Source organism: Nicotiana attenuata, chromosome 3 (assembly GCF_001879085.1).
Source record: "Nicotiana attenuata strain UT chromosome 3, NIATTr2, whole genome shotgun sequence".
NCBI lineage: Eukaryota > Viridiplantae > Streptophyta > Magnoliopsida > Solanales > Solanaceae > Nicotiana > Nicotiana attenuata.
Window position 1 is genome coordinate 51,659,054 of NC_031991.1, and position 19,014 is coordinate 51,678,067.

The 19,014-nt window shown below is 37.5% G+C and overlaps 2 protein-coding genes across 2 annotated transcripts; one reads left to right on the forward strand and one right to left on the reverse strand.

Moving 5' to 3' along the window:
• On the forward strand, positions 6,922–13,761 carry LOC109223750 (RNA-dependent RNA polymerase 2). The gene is made up of 4 exons (XM_019388169.1): positions 6,922–7,555; positions 9,661–11,564; positions 12,467–12,617; positions 12,709–13,761. The coding sequence occupies exons 1-4, from the start codon at positions 7,016–7,018 to the stop codon at positions 13,474–13,476; spliced, it is 3,363 nt and encodes a 1,120-aa protein (XP_019243714.1). The 5' UTR covers positions 6,922–7,015; the 3' UTR covers positions 13,477–13,761.
• On the reverse strand, positions 15,000–15,455 carry LOC109224368. The gene has a single exon (XM_019388950.1). It carries the CDS (start codon positions 15,453–15,455, stop codon positions 15,000–15,002), a length of 456 nt encoding a protein of 151 aa, XP_019244495.1.

Sequence of the window (19,014 nt, forward strand, 5' to 3'; positions counted from 1 at the left end):
CATGCGATCGATATTTGGCAAAGGAAAGGAATCTTTAGGGCATGCCTTGTTTAAATCCTTATAGTCTACGCACATCCTAAGTTTGTTTCCCTTTTTAGGGATTACAACTACGTTTGCTAACCATTCGGATATTTTACCTCCCGAATGGATCCTATATTGAGAAGTTTTTGTTACCTTGTCCTTAATGAATGCATGTTTTACCTAGGAGTCTTCTCTTTTGTTTTACCGGGCGGAACTTCGGGTCCAAGCTCAGTCGATGCGTAGCGATCTCCGATGGGATCCCTGTCATATCTAGGTGGGACCAAGCAAAACAATGCATGTTATTTAAAAGGAATTGAACGATTTTTCTCCTGAGCTCGAGAGTTAACCCCGTGTCCAGGTATACCTTTCGATCGGGCAGATGCTCGATCAGTATGATTTGTTCCACCTCTTCGACCGTTGACTTCGCAGCATCAGAATCGTCGGGGATTATGAAGGTTCGAGGTATCATATAATCATCATCCTCGAAAGTTTCCTTCTCCTCCGATCGGGCTGAGGCCGGTGACTGTGGTTGCTATTTGACTTCTTGCTTTCCATTCGACTCTGATCCCTTTGTTGATGAAAGCGCCGATATCGGTACTACTTCGTCGATTGTAAACATTTCTTTGGTGGCGGGTTGTTCACCGTACACCATTTTGATTCTTTTTTATGTTGGGAATTTCAAGACTTGATGAAGCGTCGAGGGCACTTCTCTCATGTTATGAATCAAAGGTCTTCTGAGCAGCGCGTTGTACCTCATGTCACCTTCGACCACATGGAACTTTGTTTCTTTGATAGTCATTACCACATTTACTAGCAAAATGATTTCCACTTTGGTGGTTTCACTTGCCATGTTGAAGGCGTTAAGTATTCAAGCTGCGGGTACAATTTGATCTTGGAGGCAGAGTTGCTTTACCACCCTTGATCGAATAATGTTTGCCGAGCTACCTGGATCAATCAACACACGTTTAACTTGAATTTTATTTATAAGGATAGATATTACCAGTGCATCGTTGTGAGGTTGTTCGATCCCTTCTGCATCTTCATCGTTGAAAGACAAGGTTTCTTCCGGTAATTAGTCCCGAGTTCGCTTTTCCCTTGTGATCGTCACCTTGCTGCGTTTGAATACCAGTCATTGAGGAATATCGACCTCTCCAACGATCATATGAATAACATGTTGTGGCTCTTCCTGCTCATTTTGCCTGTTCGAATCCCTATTTTTTAAGTGATTCTTGGCCCGATCACTTAAGAATTCTCGAAAGTGACCCTCGTTGAATAAACGAGCTACCTCCTCCCTCAGTTGTCTGTAATCTTCGGTTTTGTGTCCATGGTATTTGCATATTTGATTAGGGTTCCTTTGAGCTGGATCGGTCTGTAGGGGTTTAGGCCATCTAGTATCCTTAATCCGTCTAATGGCCGATACAATACCCGATGCATCGATACTGAAGTTATATTCCGATAGTCGTGGTGCTTATGTGGGATCCACATGTTTATCGAATCCACTTTTACTCATGACCCCTCGAGAGCTCTATCCTCGATCAGTCCTTCGATCATTACGAACGAGATTACGTCCTGGGCCGCTGTTTTTACGATCTGCGCTGCATGGCTGGTACGGATTGGGGTTCTCTGTCGATGTCCCTTTGAATTCTGTCGACAAGCCTATTTGAGTAAACGAAACTGGAAGGGGTTCCCAATTGATCATCCTCGACTCACATCGGCCCAGGTCACAGTTGGATACTCAATTGAATTCTGCTTTAGTTGTCGTGATGCTATCGAACTTCGCTCGTCCAAACCTTGAGTGAAGGCTTGAACAACCCAATCATCTGTGACCGGGGGTAGGTCCATGCGTTCCATCTAGAACCGAGATACGAATTGCCTTAACATTTCATTGTCTTTTCGCCTCACTTTGAAGAGGTCTGACTTCCTAATCACAACATTTATTGCTCCGGCGTGTGCCTTTACGAACGAATCTGCAAGCATGGGCGGAAAATTATGATACCATATTATCGCCCCTTTCGATCAAGTCTCTCCAAACTTTTTCAATAGAATGGATTCAATCTTATCGTCTTCTAAGTCATTCCCCTTTATTGCACATGTATAGAAGTAACGTGCTCATTAGGGTCGGTGGTCCCATTGTATTTGGGAATTTTTGGCATACGAAATTTCTTCGGGATGGGCTTCGGAGCCGCACTTGGAGGGAAAGGCTTCTGCACGAACTTCTTCGAATCCAAACCCTTTAGAATCGGGGGTGCCCCCGGTATTTGGTCAACCCGTGAGTTATACGTTTCACCTTTTTGTCATTAGCCTCGATTTTCTTTTCACCTGATTCAATCCGTTTAGTGAGCTCCTTGAGCATCTTCATAATGGCGGGGTCAGTCCCCAATTCATTGGCATTCGATTTCTCTTGTACAGGTTCGACTCTGTGAACAACTTCTTGTGATGTTTCGAGCTTAATTCTACTTGGTGCTCGATTTTGATTTTGGAGTTGCGCTATCGCAGCTTGTTGAGTCTACAACATCTCGAATATCATTCGAAGGCTAATTTTGCCTTCATCGCCGCTCTGTGCATTCTAATCGGTTGCTCGAGCATCCCTGCGGATGCTATTCTCAGGGTCGACGCCATAATTCCCATTAATGGCAATGCGGGAGCTGACATCGACTGGGTCTACGGCCAGCGGTCCGTCGGGGTTGACTGGAGGAACTCCATTGCCCCGTTTTCCGGGGCGGCAACGTTTTCGTTCTCGCCATGAAGACCAAGGCCGTTGTGCGTGTGAGTGGGTGCTACTTGAGAGTTTGACATGTTGACTCCTGAAATCAAAAACACTTACGAGAACAAGCGTAAAGCAGTGTGTGTTACGAGAATGAATACTAGGCAATTTCTATTATCCTTAGCCCCACGGTTGGCGCCAAACTGTTTACCCTTAAAATTGGATAACAATTAAACTTATAATGTGATTTTAAGGACACATGATTTCACCTAATATCAATTGATAAATATGAAGACCAATAATAGAAATTAATAATAAGATTAAGCAAACCAGTGTTTGAACAGAATTCAGCCCTCGAGCTTGAATACCCTCGAACTGGTTGGTGCAAGAACAGTTAAAAATATAACAAGATGATGAACAAGAATATAAACTAAAGAAAGGCTTTGTCTTGCTTTGATACCTCAGAATGTAAGGTGCTTACAAAATGATTAGAACCCTTTTTATATAGTAGAAGAATCTTATCTATGGCACAATTCTAGTTACGGAAGTAAATCCCATGATTAGCCTAAACAACCGCCCTTGATTTGTTCTGTTCCGAGATTTCCGCCATGATCTTCGACCAGTCACAGGATTCTTGCCTTTTTGTTATTGCGCTTTGCTCGAAGTTTGCCCTATTTGGTCTCGACCGCTACTGGCATCAATCTCGACAAGCACCTCGATTCTCGAACTCGGTACCTTGTCCTCGTTCTTTGGTCTGATCTATTACGAGGCCGACCTTCGATGGAACTCCCTAGTCTCGATCAAATACTAAAATCGGGTAGGCACCGTTTTAACCGTATACAATAGTATAATACTATTTACTAGCACAGAATATCAGAAGTAATAGCAATATATCAAGTGAAATTTACTTCCATACGAATTGAATCTTTCTAGGCTTAAGAACTCGTATCTTAATTTGGTAATCAGCAAGTGAAAACTTAATTACCCTGTAAAGCATAGTTTAGCATACTTTGACATGACCAAAACCCGAGGAGTAAAGTTCATTTTTTTTTTCATCCAAGGAGTAAAGTGGATTTACCCTATTTTTCACCCCACAGCGCCCCGACTAGAGAGCTCAATCGACTCAGCTTAACTCCGTCGCCGTCGACTAAGGATAGTTCACCGGAATTATGAGCCATCTCCGGCAATTTATCTGCTCCGTCTTACTTTCTTTCGCCCTCTGCTCTTCTCTTCAGGTAAAACCCTCATTAAAGCTATAAAGTTGGTTTGCTTATTCTTAGAGTGATGTTGAACCCTAACTTTTGTGACACCATTAATTGCAGGCTCGAGCAAATCCGTCCTTGTCTTCAAGACCCACTTCCCCTTTCTCAATCGTAAAAATGACGTGTAGTAGCCACTAATTAAGGGTGTCTTTAATTTTTATTCACTAATTATAATGCTCAGCAAAAATGACCACTACTAATAGAAAAAAGATAATTTTACCCTTTCTTCCTCTCTTTCGCGTTGCATTTTCATCTGGAATACCCAAGGCGATTTCACGGTCGGCCTCCTCCATGCTTGGTCAATAGCATCAGGTCTACTAGTGACCCCAATTACTAGGACATAACCAGGTCCATCATGAGATCCTTCTGATTTTGCTTCACTATTCCTTTTACCAATACGTACCGTAGTTCCTTTTGCATCATCAAAATTTTCAAGTTCTGAATTTTTGAGCAGATGTCTCAATTACGTACAGTAATTTCTTTCTTCTTACCTTGTTTTTGTTTCTTTTGAGTTCAAAGATTAAAAGTTAAGGACACGAGTCTTTAAGTTTGACATCCAGGTTTAAAAGTTAAGGACATGCATTCCTTAAATTTGACATGTAGGTTCAAAAGATAAGGACAAACAATCCTTAACTTATAGTTTCAAGTTCAAAACTTAAGGATAGTCAGTATTTAAGTTATTGTTTCAAGTTCAAAACTTAAGGACTTTCTGTCCTTAACTTTGAGTTTCAGTTTCAAAAGTTAAGGACAGACAGTCCTTAACTTATAGTTTCAAGTTCAAAACTTAAGGACGTACAGTCCTTAAGTTATTGTTTCAAGTTCAAAACTTAAGGACATGCAGTCCTTAACTTTGAGTTTAAAGTTCAAAAGTTAAGGACAGACAGTCCTTAACTTACAGTTACACGTTCAAAAGTTAAGGACAAGCAATACTTAACTTACGGTTACAAGTTCAAAAGTTAAGGACAATAGGTCCTTAACTTTGACTTACAAGTTCAAAAGTCAAGGACGCTTGGTCTTGAAGTTTGAGTTCCAAGTTCAAAACTTAAGGACATGTAACCTTGAAGTCCTGAACTTAGAGTTCCAAGTTCAAAAGTTAAGGACATGTAGTCCTGAAGTCCTGAACTTAGAGTTTCAAGTTCAAAAGTTAAGGACATGTAGTCCTGAAGTCCTGAAGTTAAGGACATGAGCAGAAGGGTATTTTTGTCCGAGCAGTTAAAGTTTATTAAACCAGTGGCTAAAGACTAAAGACATTTAAAACGCTGGCTTTAAAATAAAGACATAAGCTATTAGTAGCTATCTGTGCACATCGCCCTTTAGATAACGGTATGCTTGAACCTAATGTTTGCTCATATAACTTTCATTGTTCAACCTTACAGTTACATATAAAACATTAGACTGTGATCTAATATTTGCAAAACTTATCAAATTTTAGGACGGATCCAATATTTTCTTATAAAATTTTCAATTTGTTCAAAAAGAATCTTTAGATCGTGATCTAAAAGAATGTAAAAGAAAAGAAGAGAGGCCATTTTTACTAAACACCTTATATATGCAAAATTTCAAAACCACGTCAGCCTCACCTACAAAACACCCCACACAGACGATACCTCTATAGCCCGACAATATCCAAATAATTCATCAAAACTTGAAACATTTTCTTCCACACATATAAACAGGGAAATAAGAAATAACTAATGAAGTGTTCATGACTCATGAGATACTTGGATTTGAATTAATGAGAGTACGCCTCAAATAGTGACTAACTATATTGTTCTTTAATAAGCTATTTTACATGTTTTTAAGTTTCTTTAATCAATTAAATTTTATGTTTAATTAGTAGTTTGTAAATAAATATGCTGCTTGCTTAACTATATCACGAACTTATCTTTTCTCCATGATATCAAGAACATTACTAATATTGGAAAATCCATACGTTTATGAATTCGATTAATCTACCAAATTATAGTTAGTATTTGTTGCAAGTATATCTAATTTCTTTTGTATGTTTATTACTCCTAGAATATTACTATTTAAGTTTTATCTACAAAATTGGTCAATTTAAGCAGGGCGGAAGTGAGTTAGATATGGGTTTCCGCGAACCCAGTAACTTTTGTCTAAATCCAGTATTTGTATTGAAAAATTCATTAAATATATAAGAATATTTAGCTTGGAACCCAATCCATTAATCCAGTTATTATTGTAAAAATAGCATGGTCTAGCCAGTTTTTGGACTGGTCATTCAAAAATAGCCAGCGTTTACCAAGTCAATGGAAAATTTGCTGCAACAGAGACCGGTCCAGCATAATATACTGGAGTCCGGTGCACCTATGTATGAACTTCCAGCATATTATGCTGGAGCTCCAACACACGAAAAGTTCCAGCATAATATACTGGAGATTCGAGCACTTGTGTATGAACTTCCAGCATATTATACTGGACTGGTATACTTTGCTGGAACTCCAGTATATTATGCTGGATATGTTGGAACTCCATCATATTATGCTAGAATTCCAGCATACTTATCCAGGAACTCCAGTATAATATGCTGGAATTCAAGTATACTTATGCTGGAACTCCAGCATAATATACTGGCATATTTTCCGGGTTTTGAACAGTATTTTCGCTCAGATTTATCTTTACGTGAAAGGTGGCTAAATTTCGATTACTTTTGAAACTGACCTATTTTTGAACGACCATTTGTAAATCTGGCTATTTTTGAATTCCCCCATTATTATTGTATATTAACTTAAGATTTGTGTAGGAACCCATAAAATTAAAATTCTAGATCCGCCTCTGAATTTAAGGACTAAATTTTTAGACGATTTTTTTTTTTTTTTTTGAAATTATCCTCGTAACTATATAAATAAATCTACTAGTAGATAAGACAAGACCTACGGAGATGAAAAGAAAAACTCTGAGCCCAAATAAAATTAATTGTTTATTTTCACAAGACTGGAAAACAAAAGGTGAAAATAAAACCCTGTAAAAACCCCATTCAACTTTCCCATTAGCCATTCCCATTAAAGCAATGGGTGTAGAGAAGAGAGTTACAGCAACAGCGAGGGTCTCAAACATTCCTCAAACAGCCATAGCCAAACAACTCTTCGACTTCTTCGAGTCTTCAATTGGGAAAGGATCAGTCTTTGCCTGCGATATTTTCTCAGAGCACAAGAATTGGAAATCAAGAGGCCATGGTCGAGTCCAATTCGAAACATCGCAATCCAAGTTACAATCTTTATCACTATCAGAACAAGGGAAGCTCATCTTTAAAGGGAACCAACTCATTCTAACCTCGTCTTTTGATGATATTATTGCCAGGCCCATTGAGCCCAACTACAGATTTCAGAAGGGAATCTTGCATACTGGGATACTGTTAAAGAATGATTACATGGAAGTTTTGGAGACTTGGGAAAATGTGAAAACGTTGATCATGCCTGAAAGAAAGAGTCTTGAGTTCTGGGTTAGTCATGCAAAGGAAGAGTGTTATAGGTTGGAGGTTCAGTTTGGTGACATTATTGAGACTTGTGGGTGCTCTTTGGAAGATGAAAAACCTGCACTCCTTTTAAAGGTTTGATTTTTCTGTTACCTATCTTGAAATTTTTTATAGTTATTTTTGCATCCTTTTACTTTATGTTGATTTTAGGGCTTGCCTAGAGCTACGGTGACAACTGACAAGTGCTAGGAGCTCAGTGTTTTTTTCAATATTGTGTGTATTTTGTGTATCAGTTAGTGGCAGAGCCACAGCAAATGAAGGGGGTTCAATTGAATCCCCTTTGCTGAAAAATTGTACTGCATAAATAGGGCATAAACAAATCTTCTGTATATATATAAACTTATGATTCCCATCGACATAAGGGAAGTCTTCATTGTAGTGGCAAAGGTAGTTCAAAAATTGCTATAGCTCGCAGGTTTGAATATTTTGAATCCCCTTATTAAATTCCTGGCTCCACCATTGTGTGCTTATAACTTTATATTAGACTTCCTATAATAGTGATACACTCTCGAGGGTTGAAGAAAATATGTATTGAAGACTAAGAGCTATTTATAGCTCTGCAAATGGATTTACAATGCTTTAAGTAAGAGGAAAGAGGGGATCAGCACGAGCCCAAAGACACAATCTCACTATTCACAGGGATGGAGTGTTAATAAAAAAAATTATCAACGGGATTTATGCGTAATAATAGAAACTACTAATGTAAAAGAATCCAGGAGTTCTATGGTGTTTACTCCCAAAACTTATAACCAACTGAGTTTTCTTAATGAACCCAATGGTTACATGCTTCTGCTAGCTTAACGTACAACCCATGCAAGCTAGTCAAACCTCCCTCTTCCACTTCCAGTTTAAAGCTGTATCAAGTTTCCCATAAGCACATTTTATGATTTAGCAAGGATGGTAGGGCTAACCTTATAAAGTGGCCTATAAAGGTTAGCCCTTGAAGTTCCTCTTCTTCCTCGCTTGCACTTGCAGTTGCACGTTTTCTTTTTTTGAAAATATCCAATTCGAAGGAGAAGAGCATTCTTGGTTGTGTATGCAACTAAAAGTCAGTCATAAGTTAAAATAAGCTTCAAAGTCTGCAGATCGTGAGCTGCGCGAGCATTGGGGAAGATATGATGTAAGAGTGTGCTGGGAAAACATAGTACTCCGTATGCTTTTGTGTCTTTCACTATATAAAAGACATTTTAGACTTTTATTATATAGCAAGTCAAGGATATAATATAGAGAGTCAGAGGTAGAACTTAGATAGAAGAATCAGTACTGTGCAGAGCATTCTTCTGCTGTATTGAATTAAATCGGATATCTTTTGATTTCTTATGAAACTTGTTTTACAGAATCATACAGTTTACAGAGTCTGTATGGTTTCTGAATAGTCAGCTGATCCTACCAAAAGTCTGTGGCAGCTTTGACTAATGAACAAGGGGGGTTCTGAAGTACTTGGATACAGTTTCAGTAAAATTCTTAATAATAATTTTGGGGCTAATAAGGCTATTTTCATGGCAGGGTAAATTAGACGGGATTGTGCATCTGTCGCAGATGCTTCTGTCACTATTTGTTCTAAGAACACATTTTTTGGTCTAAGAATACATTTACTCCCTCCGTTTCAATTTATGTGAACCCATTTGACTGGGCACGGAGTTTAAGAAAAGAGAGAAGACTTTTGAACTTGTGATGTAAAATGAGGCACATGTATTTTGTGTGGCTATAAATCAGTGCATAAAAGTAAATTGTTTCCATATAAGGAAAGAGGTCATTCTTTTTGGCACGGACTAAAAAAGGAAATAGGTTCACATAAATTGAACAGAGGGAGTATTAAGCATTGACTAGTCTCTGAGTTTAATTTCTTCCACTATTCATTGTCTTATGTAGAGAACAGAATAAAGGGATAACAGTTCTTTTATTGATGTATTTGGTACATGCAATGGAAAATAACAATAGATAAAATCCTATCTGAGAGATTACTTTATGAAAAAAAATACACCTATGGCATAACCTTAAAAAGAGAAACAAAAATCCCGAAGCAAACCAAAAAGAAAAAGTGAAAATCCTCTGAAGGGAAATGGAGAAACATTATGCGGAAATGAAATCTTGGCATTGCTGAATTTTAGATTCTTTCCTTTATTTCTGAGGCAAAGCCAATTTCTTTGATTTTCATTTCAGTGAGTTTTTGCTTTCAGCTAAAACATGCACCAAAGCTATACCAAAGAGTTTCTGGACCCGGTGTTGCTTCAAAGTTCAGTTCTGACCGGTACCATGTCTGCAAGGAGGATTGTGAGTTCCTTTGGGTTCGCACAACTGATTTTTCCGCAATGAAGTCTATCGGATGTTCATCCTCTCTTTGTTGGGAAATCGAAGATGGATTGTTAAGTTCAGATTTGCTTTCTGGTTTGCCATATTGTAACAACGATGGGATGGATCTTGTTCTGGATGAAGTAGGAGATATTTATTCTGCTTCTGAATTAGTTCCTCTTGCAAGTTTCCCATCAGATCTGAAGCTACCATATGAGATCCTTTTCCAGCTTAACTCTCTCATACACACACATAAAATTAGTCTTGGTGCTGTTAAAACTGATCTTATTGAAGTTCTTAGCAAATTAGAATTGGACACTGCAATGATGATCCTTCAGAAAATGCATAAGTTGCAGTCAACCTGTTTCGAGCCTGTGCCATTCATCAAGACACGCTTGCATGTATTGGGTAAAAACAGTAAGAACCAACCTTCATCGTCTTACAGCAGGTTAGTGAATCAAAACATGATGAGTGTTCACAGAGTCTTGGTAACACCATCAAAGGTTTACTGCCTGGGCCCAGAGCTTGAAACCTCCAATTACATCGTGAAGAACTTTGCATCACATGCTTCTGATTTCTTGAGAGTAACTTTTGTAGAAGAGGATTGGGGTAAACTTTCTCCTAATGCTATTTCTATGAGTGTTGAACAAGGTATCTTTGCAAAGCCTTACAGAACTAAAATCTATCATCGGATTTTGTCTATCCTTCGAGATGGACTTGTTATTGGAAGTAAAAGATTTCTTTTCCTGGCGTTCTCGGCTAGTCAGCTACGTTCAAATTCAGTTTGGATGTTTGCTTCCAATGAGTATGTCAAGGCAGAAGATATCAGAGAGTGGATGGGCTGCTTCAACAAGATTCGTAGTGTCTCGAAATGTGCTGCAAGGATGGGTCAGTTGTTTAGCACCTCTTTTCAAACAATGGAGGTCCAATCGCCGCATGTTGAGATTCTTCCAGATATTGAAGTAACCTCTGATGGCGTTAGTTATTGCTTCTCAGATGGCATTGGAAAGATTTCCCAAGCTTTTGCCAGTCAAGTAGCTCAGAAATGTGGATTGAGTTATACCCCATCAGCATTTCAAATACGATATGGTGGTTATAAAGGCGTGATAGCTGTTGACCGCAATTCCTTTCGAAAGCTATCTCTACGTGGCAGTATGCTCAAATTTGAATCAAAGAACAGGATGCTTAATATTACCAAGTGGAGTGATGCCATGCCTTGCTATCTGAACCGGGAGATTGTTATCCTCTTATCTACGTTGGGAGTGGAGGATAAAGTATTAGAAGACCTGCTAGATAATCATCTCCATCTTCTGGGCAAGATGTTGACCACTAATGAGGCAGCCTTAGACGTTTTGGAGAGCATTGGTGGGGGTGACGTAAAAAGAATCTTAATGAGGATGCTGCACCAAGGATATGCGCCCAATTTGGAGCCTTATCTCTCGATGATGCTTCAATCCCATTTTGAGAATCAGCTTTCAGACCTAAGAAGTAGGTGTCGTATATTCATACCCAAAGGTCGAGTTCTAGTAGGATGCCTAGATGAAACAGGTATATTGAATTATGGCCAGGTTTATGCACGAATCACCATGACTAAGGCCGAGCTACAAAGTGCTCAGCAAAGTTTCTTCCAGAAGGTGGATGAAACAACTGCAGTAGTAAGAGGCAAGGTTGTGGTAACAAAAAACCCTTGTCTTCATCCTGGAGATGTAAGAGTACTTGAGGCTGTGTATGAGGTGGCGTTAGAGGAAAAGGCCTGGGTGGATTGCATTATTTTTCCTCAGAAAGGTGAAAGGTATAGTTTAAATGTTCAGTATACGATATTTGAGTAGAAAATGTTCAGTATACAGTATTTCAGTGGGACTTTCATATCCCAACTATTTTACTTGATTTGACATGTCTACCATACACCTGTCCTTGTCCACAGTCTTCATGAAGACCGATGGAAAAGTTTTTTTTGCAAAGTTTTGGATGTTTATGATAGGACATAGCTGAAATTAAGTGGCTAGTGCTAATAGATTCAATTAAATATTTTTGATAATTACTAATAGCCTAACCCTACTACCTTGGGGTTGAGGCGTTGCACTTGTTGTTATAAATTATACTAATTACTAATATGTTCTAGTAGTTGCACTGCATATCTTATCTTCTTCTGCTGGAGATTCGTGTATTCTGTGATGTTACTAACAGTGTTATTTGAGAGGTGTTCAGGTAGCTTTGTCTGTCCATATTGACAGCTCTGAGATCAGATGAAGCTATACCACAAACTTTAACCTAGTGTGTATATGCAGTCACCAGACTTCTGTAATGAAGAAGAAACTTTTAATACCATTAGGGAGCTTGCTTGGCGACTGAAATATTAGTTTTCGTCGCCCTTTCACAAAGACTGTCTTTCATGTTTTTCGTCTTAACATTATTCATCATAATGTTTTAGCATGTGTGAAGAGTTGAAAAGGGCTCTGAGCAGAGTTGGTTAGTCTTGGACCAGAAGTCTGTTTTTGACATTTTCCCTTTCCCAACTTATTATTTTTATAGTGCTTCCACATCCCTCCTCCTTAACCCCTTAAAGGGAAATTATAATAGATGAAGAAAACATTTTTGAGAGAGAATCAAGAACTCTTTAAGTTTTCTGGGTACTGCTCAAAGGGGATTAAATGTTCTTTTGAGTACTCAGGAGCATTGAATCGTCATGTACAGGCCTCATCCAAATGAATGCTCCGGTGGTGATCTTGATGGAGATCTTTATTTCATAAGTTGGGATGGAAACCTCATTCCTCGTCAAACTGTGACACCCATGGACTACACTGGGCGAAGACCTCGTATAATGGATCACGAAGTCACTCTAGAGGTAGCTTGAACTATTTCTTCCATGAGTGAAGAAACTTTTTTTTTTCTGCATACCTCTCTGATTTTTGGTTTCTTTCCCTGATTTTTCGCAGGAAATTCAGAGATTCTTTGTTGATTACATGATTAGCGACACTCTTGGTGCGATCTCTACTGCACATTTGGTTCATGCAGATCGTGAACCAGATAAAGCTCTGAATCCGAAATGCCTCCAGTTAGCAACCCTTCACTCTATGGCTGTGGACTTCGCAAAAACTGGAGCTGCAGCTGAGATGCCCAGGTTTCTAAAACCAAGAGAGTTTCCTGATTTCTTGGAGAGGTGGGACAAACCCATGTATATTTCTGAAGGGGTACTAGGGAAGCTTTATCGTGCTATTGTCAAGTCTTCTGTTCGCGGTAACTCAAATGACCTTGGCTCTGTGAGAGCTATCCAGGATGCTTATGATCATGACCTTTTGTTCGAAGGTTATGAGGCATTCATCGAAACAGCTAAAAATCACAAAGAAATGTACTTGGATAGAATGAACAGCTTACTCAACTACTATGGAGCAGAGAAAGAGGTTGAGATACTGACAGGCAATTTGCGCCAGAAGTCTGTGTATTTACAGCGGGACAACAGGAGGTATTTTGAACTAAAAGATCGAATCTTGGTTTCTGCCAAAAGCCTACAGAAGGAGGTGAAAGGGTGGTTCACTGGTTGCTGCAAGGAGGATGAGCAGAAGAAACTGGCATCAGCATGGTATCAAGTTACTTATCATCCTAGTTACTGCGAAGGAAGTGCTAATTGCCTGGGATTTCCCTGGGTGGTAGGTGACGTTTTGCTGGATATAAAGTTGCATAATACCAGAAAAATCACCTCCTAGTTTTCAACCATGAAAGATACTTTATGCATTGCCCCTATTAACATGTGTAATCCTGCCTTACTAAAAAAGATGTATAGCCCTGTGTTTAATGTAGACTCGACATTTCCTGATGGAAGTGCTATTGACTCAATCTGCATCCGACCTAACAATTAGATGTCTTTGTGATTTGGGAGCATAGTGTTCCTTAGGCGGAGGTTCTATCGGAAACAGTATCTATACCTTTATAGGGTAGGGGTAAGGTCTGCGTATTCACTGCCCTCCCCAAATCTCACTTATGGGATTAAACTGGGTTTGTTGTTGTTGTTGTGATTTGGGAGCATAGCAATATTTTCATGCAAAATTGGTCATAATTTCCTCAAGACCTTCGCTTAGGTCAGTAATATATTTCCGAGTAAGTAATCCTCAAACCCCCCAACATTAGAACAAACAAGAGGCAGCTTAACGAGATGCCTCATTTCTTAGTTCTTCATATGTGTCAAACATGTAAAAAAAATGTAAAACCAAATTCAAGTTTAGGTTCGATAATGTAAGTATTATGTTATAGCTGCTGAGGAGGCACCACTTATTCAGATATCTAAAGTATATCTTACCAATCACTCCTTATCTTTATCTTCTTCCAATGAATATAATTTAGAAATAAAAAACTGGAAATACTGCGTAATACTAGTGCCTGACAGTTGACAGTTTGGTTGAGTAGGGATAAAAGCACAAAAAGAATTCATATTAAGGGTGGAGAGCAAAGTAAAGGATTATCTCCACTTCATTTTTTTTCCCCTCCTTTATTGATAAGGAGGATTATCTCCACTTTGTGAAATTGACAACTTCGTGAGCAACACTCTTTATTTATCCAATAAATCTTTATCACCCAACAAAAAGAAATATCGCAATAATAAAGCAATCTCTTCGTCCCATTTTATCCAAGGTGTTAGACTAAACTTAGGAAAATAGCACTGTATAGCCGCTCTCAAAATAATAGTTAAAAAAAATATTTTTTGTATATATATACATTCGGTATGTTATATACAAATATTATACACTTTTTCGGATACCAAATGTGAATAGCTTCTAGCGCGGGCTAAAAGTAATAATACCCCTTAAAACTTTAGGTCTAATGCATGTCATAAATATTTAAGCAACTAACAAAATTATATCATTAAAAATAAAATAAAATTTTAAATCAAATTATTGCTAAATATATATATAAAAATATTAAGTATTTTTTTTGGAATAAATAAATGAAGGTGTTCGATGAATGGAACAAAGGGAGTACAAAAATTGCATATTCCTCATTTACATCTTTTTAAAATCATTTATTTATGCACAAATTGACCTACTACATGTCGCTACATTGGCCAACTCAAATGTACAAAACTAAAATATGAGTACTATATTAGTAAATTAATTACATTATTATAAATTAAGAAAAATGAGCTGTGAGCTCTGAGGTTTCATGACCTCATCCCCATTCTCCACCACTGAACTCGTTTTGGGCTATTGGCAATTGGCACCATTCAAAGGCCAACTCAAACGAAGTTGGGCCCATCCTTGCCCAAATCCATGGACCCCACAGCTGACGCCGGAATCGAGGCGTATCTCGTCGAGAAATTCCGGAGCCCGTACTCATCCTCCTCTCCGTTATTCCCGCTATGACCTTCGTCGAAGTTTAGTGCATAACTGAGAGGATCATACTGGAATTTCCCTTGCTTTCCACTTTTATTCCGATTGAAACGCCGGATGAAAGTCTTCCATCTCGGCCCCGCCGCGAGCTCCGACCACTCTCGTAACTTCAGTACAGCGTTAATTCCCTTGGCCCAAACAGAGCCTTCCTCCACCTCCCGAGTCCGTATCCTACGCCACCACTTAAAGCCGATGCCTCCTGATGATGGGAAGCAAAAACAGCAACGACGCTTTTGGAATAGCGTCTCCGACATCTCATCGCTCGGCTCCGCATATGTGTGTGAAAATTCACGTGCCTCCATATCCAAATCGTTTCAAATACGAATTTACAGAATTCAGAGTTCTATAGGTTCCACTTGCGAATATTTATAGTGGGAGGGTTGTAATATGTAAAGTTGTAACTGTTGAGGGGTGACTGGGACTGGCAAATACCGGTATAAAATAATACTAGGCTTACTGCTCAAAAGCTCACTTTGAGTACAGATTATGGAGATATGACCGGCTTTAAAGATTTTTATAAGGGGACTTTTGATTAGCGGGATAAGGATGAGAATCCAGTACTGCGCGGTTGACGTATGAAACAGCTACGCCAATTGGAATTGGCTGTCACCACTGGCACTCAGCAAAAGGTTTTACTTTGCAAATTAGAGAGAGACAACCATTTTGGCTTGAATTGTATTTTTCATGCTACGTGTAAGGTAACGGTTTTTTTTTTTCGTTTTCAAATTGATGGAATACCGCTTTATTATAAATATCTTTTGTTTTTTCAATTCCATTATAAATATCTATGTTAGCTTTTTGTACAAATATCCGGCCTTGTAATTGAAGATGGGTTGAGGACCACCTAATATTCCGTTCGCATTTCCAACACATAATTATGCATTATGCGCAAGGAATCAAGTGGATTTGTACAACATTTTTGAGAGGAAATTCATCTTTTTCTATCGAAAATTTTACTTAGCTATACTATATTAAAAATATATTTACCTATGTTCTCTATGTTTTGAAATTTTTAAAAGCATCTAGATTTTTCTAACAAATTATATTGCTTCTTAAAAGACTCTCACACCATTATTAGTGCCTTCAATTAAGCGATTCAATTATATCATCCCCCCTCTCTCTCCTCTTCTCTCTCCTTTTTCTTTACATCAAAATCCCTTAATCTACACCCAGAATCTCCATCTTCTCTCTTACCACCATTACCGATAGCTTTATATTATTAAAAAATATTCTGAAACTTTATGATAATTGTATGATAAATATATCATAATTGTATTTGAATTGTATTAGATACATCAATGCCTAAAACATAAATGTATGATACTTGTATCACAATTGTATCTAACTTGTATCTGGTATATTAATACCCAAAATAATACCTGATATAATACTAATAAATTAATATACAATTATCATACTTGTGATACAAAACTGTGAAATTCGTCACGAACGCACAGCTGCACGCGACAATATACAATGAATATACAATTATCATACATCTGTAATACAATTCTTGCAACAATTATGCTACATATACAATTATAATACAATCGCGATACATCCTGAAAAATTGTGACACAATTATGATCTTCATCTTCTTCAAGTTTCAATCACAACTCTACACTAAAATTTAATATAATCGTATTATAATTGTATTAGTGAGTATTATTTTGGGTGTTATGTATCATATACAAGTCACATACGATAAAGATCTTAGAAAGAAGGAAAACAAGATTCAAAACTTACCCACAACTTGATTCTAGAGCAATATTTTGAATTTTGCCGTATTGTATCAATAAGAAACAGAGATTTTGGGTGATCAGTAAGATAGAGAGAAATTGAATTTCAAAAGCTTTGGAAGCGGAAAAGAATCTACAATTTAGGGGGGAAGGGGGGGGGGGGGGAGTATTTAACTTTGGGTAAGCAAGATTTTGGTAAGCGAGATTTCTTACTATGGGTAAGAATAATTTTGGGTAATTGTTAAGAAAGAGAAGATATTTTTGTAATCATCTGGAAAAGGAAAGAATCTTAAAGGTAGGAGGAATTATTGGAAATGGGGGTTAGAGTAAGCTAGATTTAAGAGATCTTGAATTTCTTCATTTTTATGATTTTGTATATAACTAGTAAATATAAATATATAAAGTAATTAATAAAGAACCTAAATAAAGGTGGTAAATAGGTTTCTATTATAGTATAGCTAGGTAAAAACCCCTTTTCTATCGAAAGGACCTCTCTTCATTGTTCCTTTTCTATCTTTTTATTTTATTTTATTTTATGTGGAACCTCACTGGATATTGATAGCCTCTTTAGAATGAAAAATCAAAAGAATAAGTCACTGATCAGATTCCGTAGCAAACAAAGTTGAGGTCTGCTTAAGTTTTCAATGACAAACTGATAAGATCAAATAAAAGAAGGGTTTTAACCATAAAGACGTCCAGATGATTTTCTGAGATGGCTTTTCATCCTTAAAAAGGACAGATTGAAAGTCAGTACATGCCTAAAACACAAAAAGGCACACTGCGCAAAGAAATATGAAATGGACATGCACATAAGTATAAGGGTCAAAATAGCGTGGCATAGCCACTTTTACGGGTGGCTATCGAAAAATAGCCACCGTCCGTGATGTCATTGATTTCTAGTCATTTTAACTTAAAATAAAATGTAAAATGACATTATTGCCCTTGCACGGTTTAACATACTCTTTAGTAACTTTTTACTCATTGTTTGCACAGCAGCGCGTGCGGCTTTCGTCAGAGCACTTTTTTTCGAATCCTTGATCGTTTTAGCTCTAATTTTCTTCAAAATTCTCTGGGTGAGTTTTGTTTTTACAATAATGTGTTTGATTCACGTTCTTATTGTTGTTTCGTTATGTTTAAGTTTGATTTACCGTACCATTAGGGTTTAAATAACTATTTTTTGTGTTCATTATTTTGTTTTGTTTCTGATAATTTTATCACTTTGTTCTAGCATATATTATTTTATTTTGTTTCAATCCAGTATAATATATAGGATATCACCTGTGTGTAATTTTTTTTTCCATTATATTATACTGGAGGAGTTGAGTTTGGTCTAGCATATACTTGAGTTTTGTTTCAATCCAGTATAATATACGGGACATCACATGTGTGTAATCTTTTTCTCCAGTATATTATACTGGACGAGTTGAGTTTGGTCTAGCATATAGTTGAGTTTTGTTTCAATCCAGTATAATATACAGGACATCACGTGTGTGTAATCTTTTTTCCATTATATTATACTGGAGGAGTTGAGTTTGGTCTAGCATATAATTGAGTTTTAATATACAGGACATCACCTGTGTGTAATCTTTTTTTCCATTATATTATACTGGAGGAGTTGAGTTTGGGATAGCATATAGTTGAGTTGTTTCAATCCAGTATAATATACAGGACATCACCTGTGTGTAATCTTTTTTTCGATTATATTATACTGGAGGAGTTGAGTTTGGGCTAGCATATAGTTGAGTTTTGTTTCAATCCAGTATAATATACAGGACATCACGTGTGTGTAATCTTTTTCTCCAGTATATTATACTGGAGGTGTTGAGTTTGGGATAGCATATAGTTGAGTTTTGTTTCAATCCAGTATAATATACAGGACACCACCTGTGTGTAATTTTTTTCTCCAGTATATTATATTGGTACGAGTTCTGTTTAGGATAGAATATTATAGGGGAAATCTATCATATGAATGTTTGGCTTCCAGTATGTTATACTGAATGTAATATTATAATATAGACTAAGTATTTTTTAAGTCCAGTATATTTTACAGGGTTTCTCCTGTGTGTAAGTCTTTTTTCTCCTAGTATATTATTACCGCTATGTATTATTATGTCTGTTTTTC

Excerpts from the sequence above, each read along its gene's own strand:
- LOC109224368 (XM_019388950.1), bottom strand. The coding sequence starts at position 15,455 with ATGGAGGCACGTGAATTTTCACACACATATGCGGAGCCGAGCGATGAG.
- LOC109223750 (XM_019388169.1), top strand. The coding sequence starts at position 7,016 with ATGGGTGTAGAGAAGAGAGTTACAGCAACAGCGAGGGTCTCAAACATT. Across the intron at positions 7,556-9,660 it reads AACCTGCACTCCTTTTAAAG|CTAAAACATGCACCAAAGCT; the intron begins GTTTGATTTTTC and ends TTTTGCTTTCAG. Across the intron at positions 11,565-12,466 it reads TTTCCTCAGAAAGGTGAAAG|GCCTCATCCAAATGAATGCT; the intron begins GTATAGTTTAAA and ends CGTCATGTACAG.